At 53.4% G+C, this 19872-nt stretch overlaps 1 protein-coding gene across 1 annotated transcript in view; it reads left to right on the forward strand.

Moving 5' to 3' along the window:
• Positions 1–19374, forward strand: part of adamts3 (ADAM metallopeptidase with thrombospondin type 1 motif, 3) — a 435600-nt gene extending 416226 nt beyond the window's left edge. The window contains exon 22 of the mRNA XM_045695469.2: positions 17663–19374. Within this exon, the coding sequence (XP_045551425.1) occupies positions 17663–18159 (497 nt within the window). The 3' untranslated portion in view covers positions 18160–19374. The remainder of the gene's footprint in view (positions 1–17662) is intronic.
• Positions 19375–19872: the final 498 nt, after the last annotated feature.

Raw genomic sequence — 19872 nt, forward strand, 5'->3', positions numbered from 1 at the left:
GGAGGGAGGGAGGGAAGAAGGAGGGAGGGAGGGAGGGAAGAAGGAGGGAGGGAGGGAGCTGAATAACTAGGGAGGGAGGGAGCGGAATAACTAGGGAGGGAGGGAGCTGACTAACTAGGGAGGGAGGGAGATGAATAACTAGGGAGGGAGGGATGGCTGAATAACTAGGGAGGGAGGGAGGGATCTGAGTAACTAAGGAGGGAGATGAATAATTACGGAGGGAGGGAGGGAGCTGAATAACTACGGAGGGAGGGAGGGAGCTGAGTAACTAAGGAGGGAGATGAATAACTAGGGAGGGAGGGAGGGAGCTGAATAACTAGGGAGGGAGGGAGCTGAGTAACTAGGGAGGGAGGGAGGGAGATGAGTAACTAGGGAGGGAGGGAGCTGAATAACGAGGGAGGGAGGGAGGGAGCTGAATAACGAGGGAGGGAGGGAGGGAGCTGAGTAACTAGGGAGGGAGGGAGGGAGCTGAATAACTAGGGAGGGAGGGAGGGAGCTGAATAACGAGGGAGGAAGGGAGGGAGCTGAATAACGAGGGAGGGAGGGAGCTGAATAACGAGGGAGGGAGGGAGCTGAATAACTAGGGAAGAAGGGAGGGAGGGAGCTAAATAACTAGGGAGGGAGGGAGGGAGCTGAATAACGAGGGAGGGAGGGAGGGAGCTGAATAACGAGGGAGGGAGGGAGGGAGCTGAATAACGAGGAAGGGAGGGAGGGAGCTGAATAACTAGGGAGGGAGGGAGGGAGCTGAATAATGAGGGAGGGAGGGAGCTGAGTAACTAGGGAGGGAGGGAGCTGAATAACTAAGGAGGGAGGGAGCTGAATAACTGCGGAGGGAGGGAGCTGAATAACTAGGGAGGGAGGGAGGGAGCTGAATAACGAGGGAGGGAGGGAGGGAGCTGAATAACGAGGAAGGGAGGGAGGGAGCTGAATAACTAGGGAGGGAGGGAGGGAGCTGAATAATGAGGGAGGGAGGGAGGGAGCTGAGTAACTAGGGAGGGAGGGAGCTGAATAACTAGGGAGGGAGGGAGCTGAATAACTGCGGAGGGAGGGAGCTGAATAACTAGGGAGGGAGAGAGCTGAATAACTAGGGAGGGAGGGAGCTGAATAACTTGGGAGGGAGGTGAATAACTAAGGAGGGAGGGAGCTGAATAATGAGGGAGGGAGGGAGGGAGCTGAATAACTAGGGAGGGAGGGAGCTGAATAACTAGGGAGGGAGGGAGCTGAATAACTAGGGAGGGAGGGAGCTGAATAACTAGGGAGGGAGCTCAATAACTAGGGAGGGAGGGTGGGAGATGAATAACTAGGGAGGGAGGGAGCTGAATAACAAGGGAGGGAGCTGAATAACTAGGGAGGGAGGGAGCTGAATAACTAGGGAGGGAGTGAGGGAGCTGAATAACGAGGGAGGGAGGGAGGGATGGAGGGAGGGAGCTGAATAACTGCGGAGGGAGGGAGCTGAATAACTAGGGAGGGAGCTCAATAACTAGGGAGGGAGAGAGCTGAATAACTAGGGAGGGAGTGAGCTGAATAACTTGGGAGGGAGGTGAATAACTAGGGAGGGAGGGAGCTGAATAATGAGGGAGGGAGGGAGCTGAATAACTAGAGAGGGAGGGTGCTGAATAACTAGGGAGGGAGGGAGCTGAATAACTAGGGAGGGAGCTCAATAACTAGGGAGGGAGGGTGGGAGATGAATAACTAGGGAGGGAGGGAGCTGAATAACTTGGGAGGGAGGTGAATAACTAGGGAGAGAGCTCAATAACTAGGGAGGGAGGGTGGGAGCTGAATAACTAGGGAGGGAAGGAGGGAGCTGTATACTAGGGAGGGAGAGAGGGAGGGGAATAACTAGGGAGGGAGGGAGGGAGGGAGGGAGCTGAGTAACTAGGGAGGGAGGGAGGGAGGGAGGGAGCTGAATAACTAGGGAGGGAGGGATGGAGCTGAATAACGAGGGAGGGAGGGAGCTGAATAATGAGGGAGGGAGGGAGGGAGCTGAATAATGAGGGAGGGCGGGAGGGAGCTGAGTAACTAGGGAGGGAGGGAGCTGAATAACTAGGGAGGGAGGGAGCTGAATAACTGCGGAGGGAGGGAGCTGAATAACTAGGGAGGGAGCTCAATAACTAGGGAGGGAGAGAGCTGAATAACTAGGGAGGGAGGGAGCTGAATAACTTGGGAGGGAGGTGAATAACTAAGGAGGGAGGGAGCTGAATAATGAGGGAGGGAGGGAGGGAGGGAGGGAGGGAGGGAGGGAGGGAGGGAGGGAGGGAGGGAGGGAGGGAGGGAGGGAGGGAGCTGAATAACTAGGAGGGAGGGAGGGAGGGAGGGAGGGAGGGAGGGAGGGAGGGAGGGAGGGAGGGAGGGAGGGAGGGAGGGAGGGAGGGAGGAGGGAGCTGAATAACTAGGGAGGGAGGGAGCTGAATAACTAGGGAGGGAGGGAGCTCAATAACTAGGGAGGGAGCTCAATAACTAGGGATGGACGGTGGGAGATGAATAACTAGGGAGGGAGTGAGGGAGCTGAATAACGAGGGAGGGAGGGAGGGATGGAGGGAGGGAGCTGAATAACTGCGGAGGGAGGGAGCTGAATAACTAGGGAGGGAGCTCAATAACTAGGGAGGGAGAGAGCTGAATAACTAGGGAGGGAGGGAGCTGAATAACTTGGGAGGGAGGTGAATAACTAGGGAGGGAGGGAGCTGAATAATGAGGGAGGGAGGTGAATAACTAGGGAGGGAGGGAGCTGAATAATGAGGGAGGGAGGGAGGGAGCTGAATAACTAGGGAGGGAGGGTGCTGAATAACTAGGGAGGGAGGGAGCTGAATAACTAGGGAGGGAGCTCAATAACTAGGGAGGGAGGGTGGGAGATGAATAACTAAGGAGGGAGTGAGCTGAATAACTTGGGAGGGAGGTGATTAACTAGGGAGGGAGCTCAATAACTAGGGAGGGAGGGTGGGAGGTGAATAACTAGGGAGGGAAGGAGGGAGCTGTATACTAGGGAGGGAGAGAGGGAGGGGAATAACTAGGGAGGGAGGGAGGGAGGGAGGGAGCTGAGTAACTAGGGAGGGAGGGAGGGAGCTGAATAACTAGGGAGGGAGGGATGGAGCTGAATAACGAGGGAGGGAGGGAGCTGAATAATGAGGGAGGGAGGGAGGGAGCTGAATAATGAGGGAGGGCGGGAGCTGAATAACTAGGGAGGGAGGGAGCTGAATAACTAGGGAGGGAGTGAGGGAGCTGAATAACGAGGGAGGGAGGGAGGGAGGGAGGGAGGGAGGGAGGGAGGGAGGGAGGGAGGGAGGGAGGGAGGGAGGGAGGTGAATAACTAGGGAGGGAGGGAGCTGAATAACTAGGGAGGGAGGGAGCTGAATAACTTGGGATGGAGGTGAATAACTAGGGATGGAGGGATGGAGCTGAATAACGAGGGAGGGAGGGAGCTGAATAATGAGGGAGGGAGGGAGGGAGCTGAATAATGAGGGAGGGCGGGAGCTGAATAACTAGGGAGGGAGGGAGCTGAATAACTAGGGAGGGAGTGAGGGAGCTGAATAACGAGGGAGGGAGGGAGGGAGGGAGGGAGGGAGGGAGGGAGGGAGGGAGGGAGGGAGGGAGGGAGGGAGGGAGGTGAATAACTAGGGAGGGAGGGAGCTGAATAACTAGGGAGGGAGGGAGCTGAATAACTTGGGATGGAGGTGAATAACTAGGGAGGGAAGGAGGGAGCTGTATACTAGGGAGGGAGAGAGGGAGGTGATAACTAAGAAGGGAGGGAGGGAGCTGAGTAACTAGGGAGGGAGGGAGGGAGGTGATAACTAGGGAGGGAGGGAGGGAGCTGAATGACGAGGGAGGGAGGGAGCTGAATAATGAGGGAGGGAGGGAGCTGAATAATGAGGGAGGGAGGGAGCTGAATAACTTGGCAGGGAGGTGAATAACTAGGGAGGGAGGGAGCTGAATAACTTGGGAGAGAGGTGAATAACTAGGGAGGGAAGGAGGGAGCTGTATACTAGGGAGGGAGAGAGGGAGGTGATAACTAGGGAGGGAGGGAGGGAGCTGAGTAACTAGGGAGGGAGGGAGGGAGGTGATAACTAGGGAGGGAGGGAGGGAGCTGAATAACGAGGGAGGGAGGGAGCTGAATAATGAGGGAGGGAGGGAGCTGAATAATGAGGGAGGGTGGGAGCTGAATAACGAGTGATGGAGGGAGCTGAATAACGAGGGAGGGAGGGAGCTGAATAACTAGGGAGGGAGGGAGCTGAATAACTAGGGAGGGAGTGAGGGAGCTGAATAACGAGGGAGGGAGGGAGGGATGGAGGGACCTGAATAACTAGGGAGGGAGGGAGCTGAATAACGAGGGAGGGAGTGAGCTGAATAATGAGTGAGGGAGGGAGCTGAATAACGAGGGAGGGAGGGAGGGATGGAGGGAGGGAGCTGAATAACTAGGGAGGGAGGGAGCTGAATAACGAGGGAGGGAGGGAGGGAGCTGAATAACGAGGGAGGGAGGGAGGGAACTGAATAACTAGGGATGGAGTGAGGGAGGGAGCTGAATAACGAGGGAGGGAGGGAGGGAGGGAGGGAGGGAGGGAGGGAGGGAGGGAGGAGGGAGGGAGGGAGGGAGGGAGGGAGGGAGCTGAATAACTAGGGAGGAGGGAGCTGAATAACTAGGGAGGGAGAGAGTTGAATAACTAGGGAGGGAGGGAGCTTACTAACTATGGAGGGAGGGAGCTGAATAACTAGGGAGGGAGGGATGGCTGAATAACTAGGGAGGGAGGGAGGGATCTGAGTAACTAAGGAGGGAGCTGAATAATTAGGGAGGAGGGAGGGAGGGAGGGAGCTGAATAACTAGGGAGGGAGGGAGGGAGCTGAGTAACTAAGGAGGGAGATGAATAACTAGGGAGGGAGGGAGGGAGCTGAATAACGAGGGAGGGAGGGAGCTGAGTAACTAAGGAGGGAAGTGAATAACTAGGGAGGGAGGGAGGGAGCTGAATAACTAGGGAGGGAGGGAGCTGAGTAACTAGGGAGGGAGGGAGGGAGATGAGTAACTAGGGAGAGAGGGAGGGAGCTGAATAACGAGGGAGGGAGGGAGCTGAATAACGAGGGAGGGAGGGAGCTGAGTAACTAGGGAGGGAGGGAGGGAGCTGAATAACTAGGGAGGGAGGGAGGGAGCTGAATAACGAGGGAGGGAGGGAGGGAGCTGAATAACGAGGGAGGGAGGGAGGGAGCTGAGTAACTAAGGAGGGAGATGAATAACTAGGGAGGGAGGGAGGGAGCTGAATAACTAGGGAGGGGGGGAGCTGAGTAACTAGGGAGGGAGGGAGGGAGATGAGTAACTAGGGAGAGAGGGAGGGAGCTGAATAACAAGGGAGGGAGGGAGTTGAATAATGAGGGAAGGAGGGAGCTGAGTAACTAGGGAGGGAGGGAGGGAGCTGAATAACTAGGGAGGGAGGGAGCTGAATAACGAGGGAGGGAGGGAGCTGAATAACGAGGGAGGGAGGGAGCTGAATAACGAGGGAGGGAGGGAGGGAGCTGAATAACTAGGGAAGGAGGGAGGGAGGGAGCTGAATAACTAGGGAGGGAGGGAGGGAGCTGAATAACGAGGGAGGGTGGGAGGGAGCTGAATAACGAGGGAGGGAGGGAGGGAGCTGAATAACGAGGGATGGCGGGAGATGAATAATGAGGGAGGGAGGGAGGAAGGGAGCTGAATAATGAGGGAGGGCGGGAGCTGAATAACGAGGGAGGGAGTTAGCTGAATAACTAGGGAGGGAGGGAGCTGAATAACTAGGGAGGGAGTGAGGGAGCTGAATAACGAGGGAGGGAGGGAGGGAGGGAGGGAGGGAGGGAGGGAGGGAGGGAGGGAGGGAGGGAGGGAGGGAGGGAGGGAGGGAGGGAGGGAGAGAGCTGAATAACTAGGGAGGGAGGGAGCTGAATATCTAGGGAGGGAGGGAGCTGAATAACTTGGGAGGGAGCTGAATAACTACGGAGGGAAGAAGGGAGCTGTAAACTAAGGAGGGAGAGAGGGAGGTGAATAACTAGGGAGGGAGGGATGGAGCTGAATAACGAGGGAGGGAGGGAGCTGAATAATGAGGGAGGGAGGGAGCTGAATAATGAGGGAGGGAGGGAGCTGAATAACGAGGGAGGGAGAGAGCTGAATAACGAGGGAGGGAGGGAGCTGAATATCTAGGGAGGGAGGGAGCTGAATAACTTGGGAGGGAGGTGAATAATGAGGGAGGGAGGGAGCTGAATAACGAGGGAGGGAGAGAGCTGAATAACGAGGGAGGGAGGGAGCTGAATAACTTGGGAGGGAGGGAGCTGAATAACTAGGGAGGGAGGGAGGGATCTGAGTAACTAAGGAGGGAGCTGAATAATTAGGGAGGGAGGGAGGGAGGGAGGGAGCTGAATAACTAGGGAGGGAGGGAGCTGAGTAACTAGGGAGGGAGGGAGGGAGATGAGTAACTAGGGAGAGAGGGAGGGAGCTGAATAACGAGGGAGGGAGGGAGCTGAATAACGAGGGAGGGAGGGAGCTGAGTAACTAGGGAGGGAGGGAGGGAGCTGAATAACTAGGGAGGGAGGGAGGGAGCTGAATAACGAGGGAGGGAGGGAGGGAGCTGAATAAAGAGGGAGGGAGGGAGCTGAATAACGAGGGAGGGAGAGAGTTGAATAACTAGGGAGGGAGGGAGCTGACTAACTAGGGAGGGAGGGAGCTGAATAACTAGGGAGGGAGGGATGGCTGAATAACTAGGGAGGGAGGGAGGGATCTGAGTAACTAAGGAGGGAGCTGAATAATTAGGGAGGGAGGGAGGGAGCTGAATAACTAGGGAGGGAGGGAGGGAGCTGAGTAACTAAGGAGGGAGATGAATAACTAGGGAGGGAGGGAGGGAGCTGAATAACTAGGGAGGGAGGGAGGGATCTGAGTAACTAAGGAGGGAGCTGAATAATTAGGGAGGGAGGGAGGGAGCTGAATAACGAGGGAGGGAGGGAGCTGAGTAACTAAGGAGGGAAGTGAATAACTAGGGAGGGAGGGAGGGAGCTGAATAACTAGGGAGGGAGGGAGCTGAGTAACTAGGGAGGGAGGGAGGGAGATGAGTAACTAGGGAGAGAGGGAGGGAGCTGAATAACGAGGGAGGGAGGGAGCTGAATAACGAGGGAGGGAGGGAGCTGAGTAACTAGGGAGGGAGGGAGGGAGCTGAATAACTAGGGAGGGAGGGAGGGAGGGAGCTGAATAACGAGGGAGGGAGGGAGGGAGCTGAATAACGAGGGAGGGAGGGAGCTGAATAACGAGGGAGGGAGGGAGGGATCTGAGTAACTAAGGAGGGAGCTGAATAATTAGGGAGGGAGGGAGGGAGGGAGCTGAATAACTAGGGAGGGAGGGAGGGAGCTGAGTAACTAAGGAGGGAGATGAATAACTAGGGAGGGAGGGAGGGAGCTGAATAACTAGGGAGGGGGGGAGCTGAGTAACTAGGGAGGGAGGGAGGGAGATGAGTAACTAGGGAGAGAGGGAGGGAGCTGAATAACAAGGGAGGGAGGGAGTTGAATAATGAGGGAAGGAGGGAGCTGAGTAACTAGGGAGGGAGGGAGGGAGCTGAATAACTAGGGAGGGAGGGAGCTGAATAACGAGGGAGGGAGGGAGCTGAATAACGAGGGAGGGAGGGAGCTGAATAACGAGGGAGGGAGGGAGGGAGCTGAATAACTAGGGAAGGAGGGAGGGAGCTGAATAACTAGGGAGGGAGGGAGGGAGCTGAATAACGAGGGAGGGTGGGAGGGAGCTGAATAACGAGGGAGGGAGGGAGGGAGCTGAATAACGAGGGATGGAGGGAGATGAATAATGAGGGAGGGAGGGAGGAAGGGAGCTGAATAATGAGGGAGGGCGGGAGCTGAATAACGAGGGAGGGAGTTAGCTGAATAACTAGGGAGGGAGGGAGCTGAATAACTAGGGAGGGAGTGAGGGAGCTGAATAACGAGGGAGGGAGGGAGGGAGGGAGGGAGGGAGGGAGGGAGGGAGGGAGGGAGAGAGCTGAATAACTAGGGAGGGAGGGAGCTGAATATCTAGGGAGGGAGGGAGCTGAATAACTTGGGAGGGAGCTGAATAACTACGGAGGGAAGGAGGGAGCTGTAAACTAGGGAGGGAGAGAGGGAGGTGAATAACTAGGGAGGGAGGGATGGAGCTGAATAACGAGGGAGGGAGGGAGCTGAATAATGAGGGAGGGAGGGAGCTGAATAATGAGGGAGTGAGGGAGCTGAATAACGAGGGAGGGAGAGAGCTGAATAACGAGGGAGGGAGGGAGCTGAATATCTAGGGAGGGAGGGAGCTGAATAACTTGGGAGGGAGGTGAATAATGAGGGAGGGAGGGAGCTGAATAACGAGGGAGGGAGAGAGCTGAATAACGAGGGAGGGAGGGAGCTGAATAACTTGGGAGGGAGGGAGCTGAATAACTAGGGAGGGAGGGAGGGATCTGAGTAACTAAGGAGGGAGCTGAATAATTAGGGAGGGAGGGAGGGAGCTGAGTAACTAAGGAGGGAGATGAATAACTAGGGAGGGAGGGAGGGAGCTGAATAACTAGGGAGGGAGGGAGCTGAGTAACTAGGGAGGGAGGGAGGGAGATGAGTAACTAGGGAGAGAGGGAGGGAGCTGAATAACGAGGGAGGGAGGGAGCTGAATAACGAGGGAGGGAGGGAGCTGAGTAACTAGGGAGGGAGGGAGGGAGCTGAATAACTAGGGAGGGAGGGAGGGAGCTGAATAACGAGGGAGGGAGGGAGGGAGCTGAATAAAGAGGGAGGGAGGGAGCTGAATAACGAGGGAGGGAGGGAGGGAGGGAGCTGAATAACTAGGGAGGGAAGGAGGGAGGGAGCTGAATAATGAGGGAGGGCGGGAGCTGAATAACGAGGGAGGGAGGGAGCTGAATAACTAGGGAGGGAGGGAGCTGAATAACTAGGGAGGGTGTGAGGGAGCTGAATAACGAGGGAGGGAGGGAGGGAGGGAGGGAGGGAGGGAGGGAGGGAGGGAGCTGAATAACTAGGGAGGGAGGGAGCTGAATATCTAGGGAGGGAGGGAGCTGAATAACTTGGGAGGGAGGTGAATAACTACGGAGGGAAGGAGGGAGCTGTATACTAGGGAGGGAGAGAGGGAGGTGAATAACTAGGGAGGGAGGGATGGAGCTGAATAACGAGGGAGGGAGGGAGCTGAATAATGAGGAAGGGAGGGAGATGAATAATGAGGGAGGGAGGGAGCTGAATAACTAGGGAGGGAGTGAGGGAGATGAATAACGAGGGAGGGAGGGAGGGATGGAGTGAGGGAGCTGAATAACTAGGGAGGGAGGGAGCTGAATAACGAGGGAGGGAGGGAGGGAGGGATGGAGGGAGGGAGGGAGGGATGGAGGGAGGGAGCTGAATAACTAGGGAGGGAGGGAGCTGAATAACGAGGGAGGGAGGGAGGGAGCTGAATAACGAGGGAGGGAGGGAGCTGAATAACGAGGGAGGGAGCTGAATAACTAGGGAGGGAGGGAGCTGAATAACTAGGGAGGGAGTGAGGGAGATGAATAACGAGGGAGGGAGGGAGGGAGGGATGGAGGGAGGGAGCTGAATAACTAGGGAGGGAGGGAGCTGAATAACGAGGGAGGGATGGAGGGAGGGAGCTGAATAACTAGGGAGGGAGGGAGCTGAATAACGAGGGAGGGAGGGAGGGAGCTGAATAACGAGGGAGGGAGGGAGCTGAATAACGAGGGAGGGAGCTGAATAACTAGGGAGGGAGGGAGCTGAATAACGAGGGAGGGAGTGAGGGAGATGAATAACGAGGGAGGGAGGGAGGGAGGGATGGAGGGAGGGAGCTGAATAACTAGGGAGGGAGGGAGCTGAATAACGAGTGAGGGAGGGAGGGAGGGAAGGAGGGAGGGAGGGAGCTGAATAACGAGGGAGGAGGGAGCTGAATAACGAGGGAGGGAGGGATGGAGGGAGGGAGCTGAATAACTAGGGTGGGAGGGAGCTGAATAACGAGGGAGGGAGGGAGGGAGCTGAATAACGAGGGAGGGAGGGTGCTGAATAACGAGGGAGGGAGGGAGCTGAATAACTAGAGAGGGAGTGAGGGGGGAGGGAGCTGAATAACGAGGGAGGGAGGGAGGGATGGAGGGAGGGAGCTGAATAACGAGGGAGGGAGGGAATGAGGGAGGGAGGGTGGGAGGGAGCTGAATAACGAGGGAGGGAGATGAATAACAAGGGAGGGAGGGAGCTGAATAACAAGGGAGGGAGTGAGGGAGGGAGGGAGCTGAATAACGAGGGAGGGAGGCAGCTGAATATCTAGGGAGGAGGGAGGGAGGAGTTCAATAACAAATAACGGGGGTGGGAGTTCAATATCTAGGCAGGGAGTGAGTTGAATAACTAGGAAGGGAGGGAGTTGTATAACTAGGGAGGGAGAATAATAACTTGGGAGGTAGTTGTCTAACTAGGGAGGGAGGGAGGGAGGGAGGGAGGGAGCTGAATAACTAGTGAGGGAGGGATGGAGCTGAATAACGAGGGATGGAGGGAGCTGAATAATGAGGGAGGGAGGGAGCTGAATAATGAGGGAGGAAGGGAGCTGAATAACGAGGGAGGGGGGAGCTGAATAACTAGGGAGGGAGGGAGCTGAATAACTAGGGAGGGAGTGAGGGAGCTGAATAACGAGGGAGGGAGGGAGGGAGGGAGGGATGGAGGGAGGGAGCTGAATAACTAGGGAGGGAGGGAGCTGAATAACGATGGAGGGAGAGGAGTGAGCTGAATAACGAGGGAGGGAGGGAGCTGAATAACGAGGGAGGGAGGGATGGGGGGAGGGAGCTGAATAACTAGGGAGGGAGGGAGCTGAATAACGAGGGAGGGAGGGAGCTGAATAACGAGGGAGGGAGGGAGCTGAATAACTAGAGAGGGAGTGAGGGGGAGGGAGCTGAATAACGAGGGAGGGAGGGAGGGATGGAGGGAGCTGAATAACTAGGGAGGGAGGGAGCTGAATAACTAGAGAGGGAGTGAGGGGGGAGGGAGCTGAATAACGAGGGAGGGAGGGAGGGATGGAGGGAGGGAGCTGAATAACGAGGGAGGGAGGGAAGGAGGGAGGGAGGGTGGGAGGGAGCTGAATAACTAGGGTGGGAGGGAGCTGAATAACGAGGGAGGGAGGGAGGGAGCTGAATAACGAGGGAGGGAGGGTGCTGAATAACGAGGGAGGGAGGGAGCTGAATAACTAGAGAGGGAGTGAGGGGGGAGGGAGCTGAATAACGAGGGAGGGAGGGAGGGATGGAGGGAGGGAGCTGAATAACGAGGGAGGGAGGGAAGGAGGGAGGGAGGGTGGGAGGGAGCTGAATAACGAGGGAGGGAGATGAATAACAAGGGAGGGAGGGAGCTGAATAACAAGGGAGGGAGTGAGGGAGGGAGGGAGCTGAATAACGAGGGAGGGAGGCAGCTGAATATCTAGGGAGGAGGGAGGGAGGAGTTCAATAACAAATAACGGGGGTGGGAGTTCAATATCTAGGCAGGGAGTGAGTTGAATAACTAGGAAGGGAGGGAGTTGTATAACTAGGGAGGGAGAATAATAACTTGGGAGGTAGTTGTCTAACTAGGGAGGGAGGGAGGGAGGGAGGGAGGGAGGGAGCTGAATAACTAGTGAGGGAGGGATGGAGCTGAATAACGAGGGATGGAGGGAGCTGAATAATGAGGGAGGGAGGGAGCTGAATAATGAGGGAGGAAGGGAGCTGAATAACGAGGGAGGGGGGAGCTGAATAACTAGGGAGGGAGGGAGCTGAATAACTAGGGAGGGAGTGAGGGAGCTGAATAACGAGGGAGGGAGGGAGGGATGGAGGGAGGGAGCTGAATAACTAGGGAGGGAGGGAGCTGAATAACGATGGAGGGAGAGGAGTGAGCTGAATAACGAGGGAGGGAGGGAGCTGAATAACGAGGGAGGGAGGGATGGGGGGAGGGAGCTGAATAACTAGGGAGGGAGGGAGCTGAATAACGAGGGAGGGAGGGAGCTGAATAACGAGGGAGGGAGGGAGCTGAATAACTAGAGAGGGAGTGAGGGGGAGGGAGCTGAATAACGAGGGAGGGAGGGAGGGATGGAGGGAGCTGAATAACTAGGGAGGGAGGGAGCTGAATAACTAGGGATGGAGTGAGAGAGGGAGGGAGCTGAATAACGAGGGAGGGAGCTGAATAACAAGGGAGGGAGGGAGCTGAATAACAAGGGAGAGAGTGAGGGAGGGAGGGAGCTGAATAACGAGGGAGGGAGGGAGCTGAATATCGAGGGAGGAGGGAGGGATGAGTTCAATAACAAATAACGGGGGTGGGAGTTCAATATCTAGGCAGGGAGTGAGTTGAATAACTAGGAAGGGAGGGAGTTGTATAACTAGGGAGGGAGAATAATAACTTGGGAGGGATGGATATTAATAACTCGGGAGGTAGTTGTCAAACTAGGGAGGGAGGGAGTTGAATAACTAGGGAGGGAGGGAGGGAGGGAGGGAGTTGAGTAACTACGGAGGGATATGAATAACTAGGGAGGGAGAGAGAGCTGAATAACTAGGGAGGGTGGGAGTTAAATAACTAGGGAGGGAGGGAGGGAGGGAGGGAGGGAGCTGAATAACGAGGGAGGGAGGGAGGGAGCTGAATAACTTGGGAGGGAGAGAGCTGAATAACTAGGGAGGAGGGAGGGAGGTGAATAACTAGGGAGGAGGGAGGGAGTTGAATAACTAGGGAGGAAGGGGGAGGTGAATAACTAGGGAGGAGGGAGGGAGGTGAATAACTAGGGAGGGATATTAATAACTACTAGGGTGGGAGAGAGATGAATAACTAGGGAGGGAGGGAGATAATAACTAGGGAGGGAGATGAATAACTAGGGAGGGAGTGAGGGAGCTGAATAACTAGGGAGGGAGATTAATAACTACTAGGGAGGGATAGAGATGAATAACTAGGGAGGGAGGGAGATTAATAACTACTAGGGAGGGAGGGAGATTAATAACTAGGGAGGGAGGGAGGGAGGGAGGGAGCTGAATACCTTGGGAGGGAGATTAATAACTACTAGGGTGGGAGGGAGATTAATAACTACTAGGGTGGGAGGGAGATTAATAACTACTAGGGTGGGAGAGAGATGAATAACTAGGGAGGGAGATTAATAACTACTAGGGAGGGAGGGAGATTAATAACTACTAGGGTGGGAGAGAGATGAATAACTAGGGAGGGAGGAAGATGATGAATCCCGAGGGAGTGGGGGAGACGAATAACGGGGGTGGGAGTGAAATAACTAGGCAGGGAGGGAGTTGAATAACTATGAAGGGAGGGGGATGAATAACTAGGGTGGGAGGGAGTGAGATGAATACCTCGGGTGGAAGGGAGTTGTATAACTAGGGAGGGAGAATAATAACTCAGGAGGTAGTTGCATAACTAGTGAGGGAAGGATATTAATAACTAGGGAGCTAGTTGTCTAACTAGGGAGGGAGGGAGTTGAATAACAAGAGAGGGATATGAATAACTAGGGAGGGAGAGAGGTAGATGAACAATTGGGGAGGGAGGGAGGAAGATAGTTGCGTAACTAGGGAGGTAGGGAGGGAGCTGAATAACTAGGGAGGGAAGGAGGGAGGGAGGGAGCTGAATAACTAGGGAGGGAGCTGAGTAACTAGGGAGGGAGGGAGGGAGCTGAATAACTAGGGAGGGAGGGAGCTGAATAACTAGGGAGGGAGGGAGGGAGCTGAATAACTAGGGAGGGGGAGAGATGAATAACGAGGGAGGGTGGGAGGGAGCTGAATAACTAGGGAGGGAGGGAGGGAGCTGAATAACTAGGGAGGGAGGGAGGGAGGTGAATAACTAGGGAGGGAGTGAAGGAGCTGAATAACTAGGGAGGGAGATTAATAACTACTAGGGAGGGATAGAGATTAATAACTAGGGAGGGAGGGAGATTAATAACTACTAGGGAGGGAGGGAGATTAATAACTAGGGAGGGAGGGAGGGAGGGAGGGAGCTGAATGCCTTGGGAGGGAGATGAATAACTACTAGGGTGGGAGGGAGATTAATAACTACTAGGGTGGGAGGGAGATTAATAACTACTAGGGTGGGAGAGAGATGAATAACTAGGGAGGGAGGAAGATGATGAATCCCGAGGGAGTGGGGGAGACGAATAACGGGGGTGGGAGTGAAATAACTAGGCAGGGAGGGAGTTGAATAACTATGAAGGGAGGGGAATGAATAACTAGGGTGGGAGGGAGTGAGATGAATACCTCTGGTGGAAGGGAGTTGTATAACTAGGGAGGGAGAATAATAACTCAGGAGGTAGTTGCATAACTAGTGAGGGAAGGATATGAATAACTAGGGAGGTAGTTGTCTAACTAGGGAGGGAAGGATATTAATAACTAGGGAGGTAGTTGTCTAACTAGGGAGGGAGGGAGTTGAATAACAAGAGAGGGATATGAATAACTAGGGAGGGAGAGAGGTAGATGAACAATTGGGGAGGGAGGGAGGAAGATAGTTGCGTAACTAGGGAGGTAGGGAGGGAGCTGAATAACTAGGGAGGGAAGGAGGGAGGGAGGGAGCTGAATAACTAGGGAGGGAGCTGAGTAACTAGGGAGGGAGGGAGGGAGCTGAATAACTAGGGAGGGAGGGAGCTGAATAACTAGGGAGGGAGGGAGGGAGCTGAATAACTAGGGAGGGGGAGAGATGAATAACGAGGGAGGGTGGGAGGGAGCTGAATAACTAGGGAGGGAGGGAGGGAGCTGAATAACTAGGGAGGGAGGGAGGGAGGTGAATAACTAGGGAGGGAGTGAAGGAGCTGAATAACTAGGGAGGGAGATTAATAACTACTAGGGAGGGATAGAGATTAATAACTAGGGAGGGAGGGAGATTAATAACTACTAGGGAGGGAGGGAGATTAATAACTAGGGAGGGAGGGAGGGAGGGAGGGAGCTGAATGCCTTGGGAGGGAGATGAATAACTACTAGGGTGGGAGGGAGATTAATAACTACTAGGGTGGGAGGGAGATTAATAACTACTAGGGTGGGAGAGAGATGAATAACTAGGGAGGGAGGAAGATGATGAATCCCGAGGGAGTGGGGGAGACGAATAACGGGGGTGGGAGTGAAATAACTAGGCAGGGAGGGAGTTGAATAACTATGAAGGGAGGGGAATGAATAACTAGGGTGGGAGGGAGTGAGATGAATACCTCTGGTGGAAGGGAGTTGTATAACTAGGGAGGGGGAATAATAACTCAGGAGGTAGTTGCATAACTAGTGAGGGAAGGATATTAATAACTAGGGAGATAGTTGTCTAACTAGGGAGGGAGGGAGTTGAATAACAAGAGAGGGATATGAATAACTAGGGAGGGAGAGAGGTAGATGAACAATTGGGGAGGGAGGGAGGAAGATAGTTGAGTAACTAGGGAGGTAGGGAGGGAGCTGAATAACTAGGGAGGGAAGGAGGGAGGGAGGGAGCTGAATAACTAGGGAGGGAGCTGAGTAACTAGGGAGGGAGGGAGGGAGCTGAATAACTAGGGAGGGAGGGAGCTGAATAACTAGGAAGGGAGGGAGGGAGCTGAATAACTAGGGAGGGGGAGAGATGAATAACGAGGGAGGGTGGGAGGGAGCTGAATAACTAGCGAGGGAGGGAGGGAGCTGAATAACTAGGGAGGGAGGGAGGGAGGTGAATAACTAGGGAGGGAGGGAGCTGAATTACTAGGGAGGGAGGGAGCTGAATAACTAGGGAGGGAGGGAGGGAGCTGAATAACTAGGGAGGAGGGCGGGAGTTGATTAACTAGGGAGGAGGGCGGGAAGTGAATAACTAGGGAGGAGGGAGGGAGCTGAATAATTAGGGAGAAGGGAGGGAGGAGCTGAATAACTTGGGAGGGAGGGAGTTGAATAACTAGGGAGAAGGGAGGGAGGTGAATAACTAGGGAGGAGGGAGGGAGGGAGGTGAATAACTAGGGAGGAGGGAGGGAGGTGAATAACTAGGGAGGAGGGAGGGAGTTGAATAACTAGGGAGGAGGGGGGAGGTGAATAACTAGGGAGGAGGGAGGGAGGTGAATAACTAGGGAGGGATATTAATAACTACTAGGGTGGGAGAGAGATGAATAACTAGGGAGGGAGGGAGATAATAACTAGGGAGGGAGATGAATAACTAGGGAGGGAGTGAGGGAGCTGAATAACTAGGGAGGGAGATTAATAACTACTAGGGAGGGATAGAGATGAATAACTAGGGAGGGAGGGAGATTAATAACTACTAGGGAGGGATGGAGATTAATAACTAGGGATGGAGGGAGGGAGGGAGGGAGCTGAATACCTTGGGAGGGAGATTAATAACTACTAGGGTGGGAGGGAGATTAATAACTACTAGGGTGGGAGGGAGATTAATAACTACTAGGGTGGGAGAGAGATGAATAACTAGGGAGGGAGATTAATAACTACTAGGGAGGGAGGGAGATTAATAACTACTAGGGTGGGAGAGAGATGAATAACTAGGGAGGGAGGAAGATGATGAATACCGAGGGAGTGGGGGAGACGAATAACGGGGGTGGGAGTGAAATAACTAGGCAGGGAAGGAGTTGAATAACTATGAAGGGAGGGGAATGAATAACTAGGGTGGGAGGGAGTGAGATGAATACCTCTGGTGGAAGGGAGTTGTATAACTAGGGAGAGAGAATAATAACTCAGGAGGTAGTTGCATAACTAGTGAGGGAAGGATATGAATAACTAGGGAGGTAGTTGTCTAACTAGGGAGGGAAGGATATTAATAACTAGGGAGGTAGTTGTCTAACTAGGGAGGGAGGGAGTTGAATAACAAGAGAGGGATATGAATAACTAGGGATGGAGAGAGGGAGATGAACTATTGGGGAGGGAGGGAGGAAGATAGTTGAGTAACTAGGGAGGTAGGGAGGGAGCTGAATAACTAGGGAGGGAAGGAGGGAGGGAAGGAGCTGAATAACTAGGGAGGGAGCTGAGTAACTAGGGAGGGAGGGAGCTGAATAACTAGGGAGGGAGGGAGGGAGCTGAATAACGGGTAGGGAGGGAGCTGAATAACTAGGGAGGGAGGGAGGGAGCTGAATAACTAGGGAGGGAGGGAGGGAGGTGAATAACTAGGGAGGGAGGGAGCTGAATTACTAGGGAGGGAGGGAGCTGGATAACTAGGGAGGGAGGGAGGGAGCTGAATAACTAGGGAGGAGGGCGGGAGTTGATTAACTAGGGAGGAGGGCGGGAAGTGAATAACTAGGGAGGAGGGAGGGAGCTGAATAACTAGGGAGAAGGGAGGGAGGAGCTGAATAACTTGGGAGGGAGGGAGTTGAATAACTAGGGAGAAGGGAGGGAGGTGAATAACTAGGGAGGAGGGAGGGAGGTAAATAACTAGGGAGGGAGGGAGCTGAATAACTAGGGAGGGGGGGATGGAGTTGAATAACTATAGAAGATATTAATTAGCCTTTTTCCACAGCGTTCATTAGAGGGAGGCTGTAAATCCACTGCTGTATTCAGACTAAAGACCATGACAGATTGGGGGATTACACCAAACTGATGAGATTTTCACAAATATAGTATAAGGAGATATCCCCTAACCTTTAACTGCTTTTCGCCGTGGTGGTTCACTGTGTACTGGACCATGCAGATACTGACACAAAAGTACAGATGTGGGAATCTATGATATAAGAGAATGTTCACATTACTATGTCAAAACTTTTGAATATCCTCTGTTTTAAAGGCCTGATATTATGTTTGTGTTTCAGATGAGCCGTGTAACGGGGATAAGTCTATATTCTGTCAGATGGAGGTCCTGGTGAGATACTGCTCTATCCCGGGATACAATAAACTGTGTTGTGACTCCTGTAGCAGACGCAGAGGAACCCTGTCCTCCCTCCTAGTAGAAGCCGCCGAGATGGACCAGGAAGTACGCTTTGCCGCCGCCTCCCAGCTCCTGGAGACTCAGTCGCCCAATGGGACGCGTGATTTGTCTCTTCGCTCCCTACTGACCCCCAGTGGATCCTCAACGCTATGCCCCAGCATCAGACACGCCCACACTGTCCCACCCAGGAAAAGCTCCTTCCACCGCAGGGTTCCATCCCCCAGTAGCCTCGCTGGCAGGAACCTGTCCATCATGATGTCGTCACTTACTGCTGGTGGCGCGGTTCAGTCAGATGCCACGGAGGGTCAAAGTTCAAACACGTTGAGGGAGAGCCGGTTGCTCAAGGAGACGGAGGTGGCTCTAACGGAGGTGGAGAGATGAAGTGAGATCATTCCTCCTCTGGACTCCATGCAGATATCACTCCACCCTGCCTTTCTCACCTCATAACATCAGGGTAGAGAGAGCGAGGGAGGGAGGGAGGGATGTAGAAGTGCTGGTTCACTTTCGTGTTAGAGACCCCCTAAGCAGCAGTGACAGGTTGTTTGAGTTGAAACGCACCATATACAGTATCACCAGAACAGTTGGACTGAAGCCCCAGTCATGTTACAACGTTACTCGTAGGAAATCGTTCTAGTTGTATAGAATTTCAATATCCAGCTATTTTTGTTTACTGGCGCTCTCGTATTTCTTCAACAAATCTAGATATTTCTAAAAGTCACTGTAAAAACTATATAATATACAGTACATATGTTAAACATTGTTCAAATGTCAGTATTATTATAACGAAGACAAGATGACACTGTCAAAGGTTAAATCCCCTTTTGGTTCCTAAACTACAGACCCACAGACATACTAACATCTCCAGAACCATATCCAGATATTCCAGAACCATATCCAGATATTCCAGAACCATATCCAGATATTCCAGAACCATAATATGAAATGTCAGGTGGTGTATTATTTGTTCCCTACAGTACTCAGCTAGAGGCTGTTGTAGCAGAACATACATCATCTGATCTCAAGTCACAATGAAACATCAGGCTGTCAATACTCTGTTTAATGTCTTCATGAACACACAGGGACAACAGGCAGAGTGTGATGGAATCTCACCATCACTACATCTGAGAGGGATATATAGTATCCCTAAAGCCCTTTAGAGGGGGAATCTATGGATTCTATACCACCAGGGGGTTTATTAGTATTTAACACACACATTGTTTGAGCTCTCCATGCCAATGCTTTTGTGAAGATGGACTTACAAAATATCTTTATAGGGAACATATGATAATAGATGTCTAGCTTTGTCAGAGAGGGAGAGAGCTATTTATTGTAAAATGATTTTGTCAACCACAATGCATCTGACTGCAATAGCGAACAAACCGTTGATGATGTTTCAGTTGAGTTCAATGTGCAACCGATCATTCTTACTCCTGTGTTGTCATTATAGGACTTGTAAATAGGATTTAGAAGGTCAATATTTATTAAGATAGTGGTCCTGCTCTTTTTCCTGTACAGTGCCTTCTGGTTGCCGAGGTGTTGTAGAAATAACCAAACAATATTATTATTATAGGTTCTAATAATAACCAAACTAAACCCAACATCAAGACCAACCACCTCATTCCAGCTCAACGCTTTCACTTCAGTTCAACATCAGTGGAATCAACCTGCTGTCCGTCAGTGGAATCAACCCACTGTCGGTCAGTGGATTCAACCCGCTGTCGGTCAGTGGAATCAACCCGCTGTCCGTCAGTGGAATCAACCTGCTGTCCGTCAGTGGAATCAACCTGCTGTCCGTCAGTGGAATCAACCCGCTGTTGGTCAGTGGAATCAACCCGCTGTTGGTCAGTGGAATCAACCCGCTGTCCGTCAGTGGAATCAACCCGCTGTCCGTCAGTGGAATCAACCTGCTGTCCGTCAGTGGAATCAACCCGCTGTCCGTCAGTGGAATCAACCCGCTGTCCGTCAGTGGAATCAACCCGCTGTCGGTCAGTGGAATCAACCCGCTGTCCGTCAGTGGAATCAACCCGCTGTCCGTCAGTGGAATCAACCCGCTGTCCGTCAGTGGAATCAACCCGCTGTCCGTCAGTGGATTCA

This window comes from Salmo salar, chromosome 15 (assembly GCF_965601325.2).
Source record: "Salmo salar chromosome 15, fSalSal1, whole genome shotgun sequence".
NCBI classification, from domain to species: domain Eukaryota; kingdom Metazoa; phylum Chordata; class Actinopteri; order Salmoniformes; family Salmonidae; genus Salmo; species Salmo salar.